Below are 13,710 nucleotides of genomic sequence, written 5' to 3' on the forward strand. Positions count from 1 at the left end.
AACTCGGAGCTCAATGCAACAGCAGTTGCCTATGTCAACTGCCAGGAAGGCACAAAGAGTCCCTTGCTGTACTTGGAAGCTCAGATGCTATTTTCCTGGGCAGAAAAGCATCTGGTGGCCTTGTCCGCGGCTCACGTGGCAGGCATAGACAACATCCAGGCAGACTTTCTCAGTTGGCAGATTCTGGACCCGGGAGAATGGTCCCTGTTCAGGATGGCATTCAAGGCCATAGTCTGGTAGTGGGGATGGCCGTCCTTCGATCTGATGGCTTCAGCCAAGAACAAGAAGGCAGCCAGGTTCTTCAGAGGTTGGCAGAGAAGGGCTGGACGCCCTGGTGCAACCTTGGCCACAGGGAGAACTCCTCTATGTCTTTCCCCCATGGCCTGTGATAAGGCATGTGCTGCGCAGAGTGTCATTGCACGAGAGCCAAGTAATCATGGTGGACCTGGACTGGCCTAGGAGTCCATGGTACACAGACCTGGTACGGTTGAGCATGGGGAGCAGTCTGCGCCTTCCTTGCCATCCACAGTTGCTCACGCAGAGCCCCATAATACTACAACATCCAGACCACTATGTTCTTTCGGCTTGGCTCTTGAGCGCATAGCTTTGACAGCTAGGGGCTATTCTTCTGCGGTCATCACTACGCTCCTGCAGAGTAAGCTAAAATCCACTGTGTCAGCCTATACGAAAGCCTGGAAGTGCTTTCAGGCTTTGTGTAAGAGAGTTCAGGTGAATCCCTCGGCTCCTTCAGTGGTGCTAGTCCTGGATTTCTTGCAAGCAGGCCTTCGATATTGTCGCTCCATGTGCAGATTGCAGGCCTCACTTGTTTGGGTCCCGCTTCTCTCAGGGGTACGTTTACATCTCACCCAGACGTGACCCGCTTCTTGTTGGGGGCGGGGAGGCTGCAGCCTCTCTTGCTTCTGCCTTGTCCAACTTGGACATGAAACTCCAGGGGTAAGTAATAGGAGATAAGCACAGAGGGAGGGGCTAGAAATTGGTTTCAAGTTCCCTACAGTTTCCAGGCTGGAAAGGGTAAGCAGCATTTCTGATGTTAGCTCAATAGGAATCTTCTGCACATAGAGATCTTGTTGCTCCCCCACTTTGATGAGACATCCTTCTCCATGGCACATCTTTCCAATCCCTTTGCAGAACTGGAGGCCACCAATTCTCTTTCACATTCTGTCATGCTCCCATTCTCTCATTCTGACTCTGACTCTCCCATACTCACTCCTACTCTTACACTTACTTTCACCCACACTTACTCTGTTATGTAGGATTTTTCATCAAAAAAATAAATATGGGAAATAAATTTTTTGAATACTACTATGTAAGTATATAAATTTTATGTAATCAAATTACTGACCCTTTTCCCATTAAACGCGGCACTAGACAGGGTTGTCCTTTGTCCCCCCTCTTTTATTTCTACTTTATTTAGAACCCTTTCTTTGTACTGTGGTGCAGATACTGATGTGGCAATTTCCTAAGAAGTCGGTTAAGACCTTGGCTTTTGTCGACGACTTACTTTTTACTTTATCTAATCCCCATCAGTCGATGCCACATCTCTTACAATCCTTTGAAGAGTTTCAGTTTTATTCGGGGTTTAAGCTGAATTATACTAAATTCATGGCTTTAGCCATTCCTGCCACGATTTCAGACCATTGGGTGGACAATTTCCCATTTTCTTGGACTCAGACCTCCATTAAGTATTTGGGAGCATGGATTCCTCGAGATCTTACTATGCTTTATGTGTGTAATGTGGATTCCTTACTGGCTGATATTCTTCATTCTCTGGCTCCTTGGTCTACTTTCCCCTTATCAGTGGCTGGGCGGGTGGCTTTATATAATATGGTATTGTTCTCAAAATGGTTGTATAGATTCCAAGTGCTACCACTCTTGCTATCTCACTCTCATCATCATAAACTGGCCTGTGGTTTACAAAAATATATTTGGGGGAGTAAGAGACCATGTATGACTCTGAATAGAGTGTATCTACCTTGGGACAGGGGGGCTATGGTTTATTAAATGTTTGTTGGTACGCACTGGCGTGCCAGATGAGACACATCAATGACTGGTTTAGGGGCACTTGTTATTTTTCTGATCCAGTCCTTGAGCTTTCCTTGTTGGCCCCATATCATTTTAGTCTTATGCTACATATAACTAGCTCTGTTCTTCGCGCCGTGGTGGGGAGCTATCCAATCTTTGCTCCAGCGCGACAGACATGGCGATGGGTCTTTGTCCTCTTCTGTATCTCCTTATCTCCCTATTCAGGGTAATGCAACCTTTTTACCAGAGATTCAAAGTCAGTCATTTCAGAGGTGGGCAGCAGGGGGACTTTGTTATTTGTTTCAATTGTTTATGGAGGACGGTCTTTTGATCTCCTTTGAAACTTTACACTGTAAATATAAGTTGCCTAGACAGGATATATTCTCCTATTATCAATTACGACACTATATACAGGTCTATCGGCTCAGCAGCATATTCCTTTACAATTCCATCATGTAGGCATTGTAGACAGCCAACCTGGTACTAACTTTGAGATTCTGGCCACAACTTGGGAGGAGGACTTACATTGTACTCTTACTGTACAACAATTACAACAACGATTGAAACACTCATGAAAATTAGCAAGAAATGTATTGCACTGGGAATTGCAACTGAAGTTTCTTTTGAGAATTTATATTTCACCCATGAGGACTTTCTGCATGGGAATTCTGCAAGCCCACGGTTGTCCCAAGTGTGGTCAGGACCAGGCCACCTTGGGTCATATGTTATGGAAGTGTCCAGTTATATTGTCTTTTTGGGCTCGACTGGGATGATTCACATCTGTATTATGGGGCAGGCGGTGAACTCCAGCATCAAGAGCGTTGTTTGGTTTTTATATGATAGTCTCCTCTAAACCAAAAGGCATATTAGCATTTGTTGCACGAGTTATGCTGCTGGGAAAAAGACAATCCTGTCCAGTTGGCTTTCCAGTGAGCCCTCAACCTACAGCCAGTGGAGATCGACAATGATTGTGCAGGCCTCTTTGGAATGCAGACGATTTGTGGACCTTGATTCTGAAGTGGGAAAGTGCTTTTGTTTGATATGGGAGCCATTTTGGGGGGACCTTACACCACTTGCAAGAAGTTGTCTGTTGAATACATGACCCATATTCTGTTCAATTATATTTTGTGCCTACCTTGGGTTATGTTGGGAGGGGAAATGGGGGGGAGGGTGAAGGGAGGGGGGATTGGGTAGGAGGTCGTTACTTATGCTTTTGTGTTAAGAAAATGTATTGTCATTGTTGCTCTGTTTGCACCTTGTTCTAATAAATACATTTAAACATAAATTTTATGTGAATGAAGTGTTCAGAACCAAAATCTCCTGCACTTGAGCCTCAAAAGAATCAAATGGGGCCATCATCACACTTCTAAGTCTCTTTATTTAGTCCTGTTTACATCAATTTTATATTGTTAAAACAGATAATTAGAGTTGAAGCACTTATCTGTGAACAGGCGAGCACTTATTGCTCCAGCTCTACTAGTAAATGATGATTGTTGAAACTTCAAGTAGCTCTGCAGGAAAAATTTTCTCCGTGCTCTCCACAGTGCTCATGTGTTTGTACAATCTTTATAGTCCCCTCTACCCAGAGCTGAGTTTTGCCATATCGGTGTCTTCAGGACGGGTTACAAGAATTGTGAGACTATGAAAATTAAAACAAAACATGAGCTAATATAGAGCCAACATTTACTCCATTCAAGCTCCAAACAGTCTTACAAACACTATATCAAATATTTTATATTTCTAAGTATCTAAACTTGGATATATAATATTAATAATAATTTATTATTTTATACTGCTAAAGCCATAATAGTTTGAGGCGGTTTACAATAAAAAGTGCAGGACAATCAGAGAAATAGTCACAATGTAAAATCATCAAATCATGCATACAGAATAAAATAAGTAAAAACAGTAAAATTCTTAGGTTACAAATCAATTAAACAATTTTGTTTTTACTGATTTTCTAAAACTAAAATAGGATTAGGAGTGCATGATAATGTTACCCAGCCAATCGTTCAATTTACCTGCCTGGAAAGCAAGAGTTCTGTCCAGGAATCTTTTATAATGACAGGCCTTTATTGATGAATAAGTGAACATATGTATTCTACGTGTAGACCTTATAGAACAATCCAAATTAAAATGAGAAACCAAGTATGTAGGGGCCAAACCAAATACTGATTTAAAACAAAGACAAAAATGTTTTAACAAAACTCTTGCTTCCAGGGGCAGCCAGTGTAGTTTTTGATAATAGAGACTTATATGTTCCCATTTTTTCAAACCAAAAATCAATCGAACTGCCAAATTTTGATTAACTCAGAGTCTATAAAGGGTTTTCTTAAAAGTTCCCAAATAAATGATGTTATAATAGTCAAGCATGCTTAAAATCCAGTCATACTTAACCCCACCCTTAGGGAAATCAAATAATCAGGCCCCCTCCCAGAGTATTTATTTATTTTATTTAATAATTTATATTCCACATTCTATGCGGATTACAAATTATTCAGGTACTCAAGCATTATTCCCTAACTGTCCTGGTGGGCTCCCACTCTATCTAATGTACCTGGGGCAATGGGGATTAAGTGATTTGCCCAGGGTCTCAAGGAGCAGTTCAGGATTTGAACCCACAACCTCAGGGTGCCAAGGCTGTAACTCTAACCACTGCACCACACACTCATTCATAATATTACTTACTAGATAGATAGATAGATAGATACTGTATATTAGTCATTCATAATATTACTTACTATAATTCACTCATCATGGAAAGTTAGTACCCGTATAGCTGTTTAAATCTATCTTTGACTGACTGGATGTTGCTCAGAATGTGCTGACACACGAACTTGCATGTCACCGTGGGGCATTCCCAACTAGCCGCAGGTGAAGCTCTATCAAGCTCCCATCAGCCTAAATGTTTACAGATTGGTTGACCTTCTCACTACCAGATAAATCTTAAATCTGTTGGCGACCTAAAGATTAAACTCATTCGATTTCAGTATTTAAACCTTTCAGGGACAAAGTCCCTCAAAAATGAATGAATCATTGCTCTTTATGGAGCAGCCAAAGGGAAACATCACCACCGCAAAGCTGAAGGTATATTTAAATGGCTGTTTGGGCGGTTGAAAAAGCCACGCTGATGCTAACTTTCCATGATGAGTGAATTTTATAATAAGTAATATTATGAATAACTACTCGGGGGGGGGGAGGGGCTGGTTATTTGATTTCTCTAAGGGCAGGGTTTAGAATGTTGTACATCCAAGTTTAGATATTTAGAAATATATATTTGATAGTGTTTATATGAATGTTTGGAGCTTGAATGGAGTAATTGTTGGCTATATATTAGCTCATGTTGTGTTTTTATCTTCATAGCGTCACAATTCATGTAACTCCTCCTGAAATCGCCAATAAGGCAAAATTCAGGTCTGGATAAGAGGTTTCAACAATCATTATTCACTAGTGGAGTTGGAGCGATAGCACTCACCTGTTCACGGATAAGTGTTTCAACTCTGATTATCTGTTTTTAACCATGTAAAATTGAAGTAAACAGGACTAAATAGAGGGGTTTAGAAGTGTGGTGATGGCCCCCATTTGATTCTTTTGCTGCTTAAGTGCAGGCAAGGCCGGTTTTAGTCATGCTGGGGCTTCCCTTCTACTTGCCCGTCTCCCAATTTCCCCACCCACCTTTAAATGACTTCTTCACACACAAAACAGACAGACAGACCTTCACCAAATATAGAACAATAGATCACAAATTAGAATTAGAAATATGATTGCCAAAGCTGAACTGGAAATCCCAAAAAATTAAACTCTGCAAGTACTGTACTTCATTTTGAACACAATCAGTGGCATAACCATGAGAGCGGGCTGGATCTCCCAGTTTGAGCTTAAGCCCCCTCAAAATGAACATATCTCCCTTGCTATAGCTGGTATGGATCTCTAAGCCTTACCAACTGATGACCACTTCTTCCCACCACCCCCTCCTCAGCTGGCAGCAATAATGCAGAGCTGTTGCTGCTGCCTTCCATCCTCTCTGCCCCTGCTTGGCTTTCATGCATGCATGAAAGCAGTGGCAGTTTGAAGACATTGCCATTTACTGCAAAGCTTGGCGATTTCTATTTGCCGGAATGAAGGAAGATGTCTTCAGTTGGTAGGGCTTGGGAATCCCCACTAGCTCAAGTATTTATATATTGCTCTCAGGCCAGGAGAAACTTTGGTGCCCATCCACTAAGTTTAGGTAGACCCTCCACCAAATCAGCTATATGACTGTGTCACTGAACACAATACAGAAATAATTGTGATGCACATAACCCAAAGCTAACATATTCCAGTTAATAAATTCAAAATAAAACAATTTGTTCTACCTTGTTGTCTAGACATTTTGTTTTTTCATCATCTTGGTCTCAGTTTCTCTTTCTGTTTTTTGTCCTACTAATTCTCTTTCCCGTGTCTGCTGTCCATTTTATTATCCTCTTCTCTCTTGCTCCATTCCCTCCTTACGCCTGTCTCCAACATATTGATTTTTCCCTTTCAGCTTTCCTAACTTTTTCTTTTCTGCCTCTGTCTACTCAAATCTTGCTCTCTTTCTCACCTTTCTTCTTTTAAAATTTTGAGCTACCTCTCAATTCTCCATCTCTTCTCAGTCCCTAGCTCTCCCATTTCCCATCTCACTCCTTTCCCAGCCTCCTATTTCCTTTTATCTACTCCCCATTATCACATTTCTACCACTGTACTCAGTGTTATCTCACTCATCTTGTCATCTCCCTTTTGACCTCATCCAAATGGCTCACCACATTCAGAATACCCCTCTCTCTCCCCACTGGTCAAGCTATATCTCTGTATTCCTTTCTCTCCATCTCCTAGCACTTTCTTATCTCAGTTCTCTTCCCTTCTGCCCTCTCATGGGTCAATCTCTCCTCCTCTCTCCATACCCCGCCCTCCCGTGGTTCAACAATTTGCTCCCTCTATTTTCTGTTGTTCTTCCCTCCCCTCTTGATGCTGAATGAGATTGAGGGGAAAAAAAGTGATGTTGCATCTCTCTCTCCCTTCCACCCCAAGCCTAACATTTCTCCCTTCCATCCCCAGGTCCAGCTTCTCTCCCTTTCTCTTCCCAACTGCCCCCCATTCCATATCTCTTGCTGCCTGTCTCCCTCCCTCTCCCAGGTCTATCATCTCTTCCTTTCTCTTCCCAACAGTCTTCCCTTCAAGTATCTCTTTCCCCAGGTCCAACTTCTCTCCCTTCAGACCACTGTCCTCCATTTCTCTCTCTCTCCTCTGTTTCCGACCCCATAAGCTCTCTTCCCCCCTCCCCCAAGTCTGGCACTTCATCCCCTTCGTACTTAAAAAAAAAGTTAGGCTAGGGGGCTTCCTCATCCCAGCATGTTCTCCCTCTTCTCTCTGCACCCTCACTTTCTGTCTCACTGAAAAATCCACGGGCCTCGGCAATGTTTCAGAAACGTTGCCCACGGCTCTCCTCCCTGCTTTCCATCTGCCACAGTCTGTTCCCCAATGATGCAATTTCCTATTTCTGCCCGGGTGGACTGTGGCAAACGGAAAGCAGGAAGGGGAGTCCCAGGCAATGTTTCCGAATCGCTGCCAATACCAGCGGATTTTTCAGTGAAACGGAAGTCAAGGGTGACATCGGACCAGCGCAGAGAGAAGGGGGAAGACATGCTGGCCCATGGGGGCCCCTTAGGGCCCAGGTCAGCTGCCCTGTTTGCTTCCCCCGAACGCTGGCCCTGAGTGCAAGAGATTTGGGTTTTGAACATTTCATTCACATATAATTTATATAGTTAAATAGTAGTATTCAAAAAATTTGTTTCCCATATTTTATTTTATTTTTTATGTGTTATTGAACAGTATATGGGATTTTGATAATATATACTCCTGCAATTTGGTGGTTATATAAGATTTTTATCCATAGCCATTAATGGTAAATCCTGTCATTGGCTGATGACAGGTTAACATGGAAGTAATGGAGCTTGGCAATTCGTAATTGCTCTAGCTCAGGGGTTTCAAACTCATTCACATAAGGAGCTGAAAACTAAAACATAGGCTAAGACATAGGCTAAGTCATGGGCTGAATTTTTTATTAAGATACATAGGGCCCCTTATATTAAGGAACACTAACCAATTTAGTGTGCGCTAAATGCGCACCTTAATAAAAGGACTCCCTTAGTCTTAGTAGAAGTATAGGGTTACAACCTCTCCAACCCCACGCTGGTTCTGTGATGTAAAAATAAATAAAAATGACTTTTCCTTTCTTTTAAGTCCTAGTTCATGCTTACTGTCTAACACTAGCTCTGGCAGGATACTCATTTCAAATCTGACATATTGTAATCACAAAACAGAAAAATTTATTTTTTCTATCTTTTCTTGTCTGGTCATTATTCAAGTCATGTTGGTCCCAGGCTCTGGTTGTCTTCTGATAACTTGCTTTCCAGGATCTCCTTTCCATTTGTCATTTTCTTCGTTCTCCATGCTAACCATCCATCTTCCATCTCTGTCCTCCCCTTCTGTTTCCCTTCCCTCCCCTCCCCTCCCCCAGAGGTCTGGCATCTTTCCTTTTTTCGTCTCCATTCCCGCAGCTGCAGTGATGAACCCCACCATCCCCAGATCTACCATCTCTCTACCCTTTTATCCATCTCTCCTTTTCTCAACTACCCATTCATCAACTACCCCATCCATCTCTCCCTCCTTTTCCACCACCACCATCTCTCCCTTTCTCTTCCCAACTACCCTCCTATCCAGTATCTTTATCCCCCCTCCACACCATCCCTTGTGTCCAACTTCTCTCCCTTTCTGTTCCTTCCCTCCCTCCATCCCATTGTCCACCATCTCTTTCTCCTCTGTTTTTAGACCCATTATATCTTCCTCTCTCCCCACTCTCAGTCCGGCATATGCACATCTCTTTGGATCCCTCCTTCCCTCCCTCTGTGTACTTCTACACCAGGGCCCGCCCCCCACCCTGAAGGCCTGCATGTTTTCCCCCTTCTTTGAGATTTGGCCCGGTGTTCTTTCCCTCCCTCCATCACAGCTTCCTGGTCTCATCTTCAAAGCAGCCTGCAGAGGATCGCTGGTTGGCTGTAGCAAACCTAGCAGGCTGCCTCGGCCTCCACCAAGTTTCCATGTTTTATTAAAATTTGTTAAAACGTCTATCATGAATTCTGAGCGTTTTACAATATTAAAAACAAGGGGGAGACTTACACGGATAGCACGTTCCCTCTGCCACAGTCCTGCCCCTCCTCTGACATAAGGGATTTTGGCAGAGGTAACATGCTGCGGAGGCTGAGGCAGCCTGCTAGGTTTACTACAGCTGATCAATGATCCTTTGCAAGCTACTTTGAAGATGAAATCAGGAAGCTGGGAAGGAACCGCAGGCAAATCGGCCTGCGGGCCTGAATTTGACAACCCTGGTCTAGTTTAATGAGGATTTAAGTTATGGGAATTGGTTCTATGATGCAAAGGCATAGCCAGTTTAAGTATGTTCAACTCATTCTCTGATAGGTCCATCAAAGGGGAGTGTCAGCAGACCTACCCTCTGACCACCTTCTTGACTGGCCATAATTGTCCAAGATCATCATGACCTAAGTGACCTTCCACTATGGTTCTTCTGTCCAATGATCTCACGTAGAGTAAACAGTCCAGCTCCATACTGCAGTGCTTTTCAGTATAGCAGCCTAGAATAATAATGCTGACTGCTTAATTCTCTTTAAAAAAAAACCATTTCAGGCTTGGTCTTGATAGGTCAAATTATGTTTTGCTACATTACTAACTTCTCTAAAGCCTACAGATCCAAAACCCCAAAACCACCCCAAAACTAACCTTAACAACATCAAATCAAAAATGTCCTTCCACATTGGCAAATCTTTTATTAAAATACTACCAGAGTTTGACATATCCTGATCTGGACATCTCAATTACAATTTGTATGTCTTTTCTTAAATCTGATTTAAAGTGTTGCCTATGAAAGTATAGATGCTGAATGATGCCTGGCTTTTCTGGACTAGCCTAATTTATCTCCTCTTTTCTTCATTAATCTGGAAATTCAATTATGATGCAATTCCTAATGTCAACATAGAGCAGATATGTAATGAATTATTGTTGACAAAAAAGGACATAATTTGACATTGCCAGTCCAAACCTTTGTGCAATTGTATTAGAACTGTAATCTTATTCTAAAGAATCTAATCTAATCTAAACCTTAAGTTTATATACCGCATCATCTCCATGAGAATGGAGCTCGACACGGTTTACAAGAACTTAAAATAGTGGGTAGAGAAGAAGAAAAAGGATTACATGAACTTATGTGTAGAAGGGGGGAGAGAAAGGGGGAAGGATAGAGCAAAAATTTGCTGAAAAGCCAGGTTTTCAGTTGTTTGCGAAATAACTGAAGGGAGCTCAGGTTCCGCGCGGGGTGGTGAGGTCGTTCCAAAGACCTGTGATTTTGAAGAGAAGGGATTTTCCCAGTTTGCCTGAATAGTGGATGCCGCGTGGAGAGGGGAAGGATAGTTTAAGCCTTTGGGCAGTTCTGGAGGAGTCGGGACTGGAGGAGTTGAAAGACAGTGGGATAAGAGGAGGCAGGATTCCGTGAATGATCTTGAAAGCCAGGCAGGAACATTTGAAATGGATTCTGGAGATTATTGGGAGCCAATGAAGTTTGGCAAGGAGTGGGGAGGCATGGTCAGACTTGCGTTTTGAGAAGATCAGTTTGGCTGCAGTATTCTGGATTAGCTGGAGTCTTAGAATACTTTTTTTTGATAGATTCAAGTAGATGGCATTGCAGTAATCTAGTTTGAAGAGGATGATGGATTGGACAAGGATGGCAAAGTGTTGTTGGCTGAAGTAGGATCTAGCTTTCCTCAGCATGTGAAGGCTGAAAAAGCATGATTTTGCCAAGGAGTTGAGGTGGTCATTGAGGGAGAGAGAGGAATCGATAGTGATACCAAGGACCTTGCATGAGAACTCGAGCTGTAGTGTATCGCCTGTGGGTAGTGTGAAAAGTGTGGGCAGGTGTTCGAATTTTGGGCTGAGCCAGAGTAGTTTTGTTTTAGATTCGTTTAGTTTCATCTGTACCGAGAGGGACCAGGCACGGAGTCTCATTATGCAAGCTGTAATGTTTTCGTGGAGGTTGGTGAGGTTCTGGTTAGTCTCAAGGAGGACAAGGATGTCATCTGCATAAGTGTAGATTGTTTCCAGGGGGGATAGTTGAAAGAGTTTCAGGGAGGACATGTAGGGGAAAAGGGTGATCCTTGAGGGACACCGCAAGATGGAGTCCAAGGAGTGGACATGGTGCCATTTGTGTTGACGGTGTAGGAACGGGAGCGTAAGAAGTTTGAGAACCACATTAGGACGGTGGAGTCGATTCCAATCTCGGAAAGTTGGTAAAGTAGTATGTCGTGATGGACGACATCAAAAGCAGCGGAAAGATTGAATTGTAGTAGGACAGCGAATTTGTTACGTGAGTGTAGTTGTTGTACCTTTGAAATTAGGGAAACTAGGAGGGATTCAGTGCTAAAGCAGGGTCTGAAGCCATGTTGGTAGGGGTGAAGAATGGAGAATCTCTTGAGATAGGAGGAGAGCTGGGTAGCAACTATGGTTTCTAGAAGTTTGGTAAGTAGAGGGATATTTGCTATGGGACGGTAGTTTGATGGTAGGGAAGGATCGAGATCGGCTTTTTTCAGAATAGGTGACAAGGCAATGTGGCCCATTTTTGTGGAGAACAAGCCTGATAGTAGAGCAGAGTTAATGAATCTCGTAAGGGAAGAGATGGCCTGTGCAGGAATGTTTTCATAAAGGTGGGATGGGAAAGGATCTAAGATGCATTTGCAGGATTTCAGTCTGAGGCAGAGTTTAGAGATCTGGGGTTCAGATATGGGTTCAAATGTCATCCAGGATCTATCCGCTGGGATAGGGTTTGAGTCATTGGGAGGAAGAGAATTGTAAGAGACTGCTGAGGGGAAAGAGCTCCTTATGGTGGAAATCTTTTCATTGAAAAATTTGGCTAAGTCGTTTGCGGAAGGAGGGGAGAGGGGAGAGGTGGAGTCATTTTTTGAGGTTAAATTTCGCCAGATGTAGAACAGAGTACTATTTTGATTTTTTGATCTGGTGATTTTATCTCCATAGAAATTCTTTCTTGCTTTTTTTAGTATTGTGTTATAGCACTTGATGTTGTCTCGCCAGGATTGTTTGTCTGAGGGGGATTTCGATTTTTTCCATTTCCGTTCCAGGGCTCGACAATTCTGTTTTAGTTCCCTGTGATATGGAAGGTACCAGGGGGCTTTGTGGGAGTGGGAGATAGATTTTGTAGATAAAGGGGCCAGAGCGTGGTAGGTAGTCCCGGAAAGGGTAACCCAATTATGCCAGTTGGACTCTGGGTCTGTGTGTTTAGGAGAAGGGGGAAGTTGGTTAAGAAATTGGGTCCAGAACAATTCGCTTGTGATTTTTTTGCGGTAGGTGATAGATTTTGTGGGCCGGGGTGGAGTACCTAGATGAGACATGAAGATGGGGAGGCAGAAAGAGCCTAGAGACCACGGGACAAGGTCCCAGCGGGCCTCTTCGGCAGAAGTTTTGTGCTCAGTCAGGTCGAGGAAGCTGATGATGTCTAGTTTATGTCCTTTATCATGGGTAGGTGTGGGTGGAGGAGTGGTGAAGCCAAGGGAGGTGAGGAAGTCTTTGAATTCAGTTGTGTCCATTTTTCATTTTGTTCTCTCTTTTTTTTTTTTTAGATGGCTTCCCTTCATGAAAAAACTGAGACCCATGAGAAAATTGCATTGCTGACTTCTCAGCTAGAGTTGACACAAGAGATGCTACACAAAACCAATGATGAGCTGGGTAGCAAGAAGAAGGACATGGATAAAGCTCAGCGAGCCATTGCTGATCTGACAAGTTCCTTGCAAGAAAAGAAGAAAAATCTAGACGTTGCCACTGTGGAAATCAAGAAGCTATATGCCCAGATTGACTACAAAACTCAAGACATTGAGCAATTAAAAAAAGAAGTGGAGGAGCTGAAGAATACATCTGCAGAAGTTGAGTCCCTGAAGCTGCAATTAACTGAAAAGGATAAAAAAATTTATTTTTTCAAGAACCAGGTTGACAGCCTCTCACAAAAGTTTGAACAGTACACTCAGAGAGTTGATGATGTGGATATGGAAAAAACAAATCTGCTAAGAGTAATCAGTAGCAAAAATGAAGAGATAAAAGATCACAAGGTTGGTAGAGCCTACTTATGTGCTTTTTTTTTTCCATGTGTCAGTTTACTTCATGTTGCTAACTTGCAATTTATTTATTTTACATAGTGAAGAAAATGTATGCCCATTTTCTAAAATCTTTGTGTAAGAGTTTATCTGAGTTTATTGTTTTAACAAAGTAAGCATTTGAAACAGCTATATAGATGAGTCGTGTAGAAGGGCATTTTTGATGTGACATACAAGTGTGAAAAAAAAACTATTGAAAACTAAAGGCCATATTAAATGAAATAGGTAGACACTGCCCTGCATTTGAAAGCATACCCAAATTTTTTTTTTTTAAATCCACACACTAAATGAGTTGAGTTAAACGTATTTCTACCTATCAAAAATACACTACACAAAACATCCAACAGCAGTATTAGTCCCCATGAACAGGAAATGTGCACAGCAATGCCCAGATGTTCCCTTTACATATCAAATGTATATA

The 13,710-nt window shown here is 42.5% G+C and overlaps 1 protein-coding gene across 23 annotated transcripts in view; it reads left to right on the forward strand.

Moving 5' to 3' along the window:
* The window catches only part of CCDC158 (coiled-coil domain containing 158), a 1,147,529-nt gene that overhangs the window by 704,152 nt on the left and 429,667 nt on the right, over positions 1-13,710 (forward strand). For all 23 annotated transcript variants that reach the window (XR_004536446.1, XR_004536447.1, XM_033914104.1 and 20 more), the window contains one exon: positions 12,762-13,244. Coding sequence is in view for 21 of the 23 variants with exons in the window: in XM_033914104.1 (XP_033769995.1) it covers positions 12,762-13,244 (483 nt within the window). In the remaining 2 variants the exon portion in view is untranslated. The remainder of the gene's footprint in view (positions 1-12,761; positions 13,245-13,710) is intronic.

Source organism: Geotrypetes seraphini, chromosome 1, assembly GCF_902459505.1.
Source record: "Geotrypetes seraphini chromosome 1, aGeoSer1.1, whole genome shotgun sequence".
NCBI classification, from domain to species: Eukaryota; Metazoa; Chordata; class Amphibia; order Gymnophiona; family Dermophiidae; genus Geotrypetes; species Geotrypetes seraphini.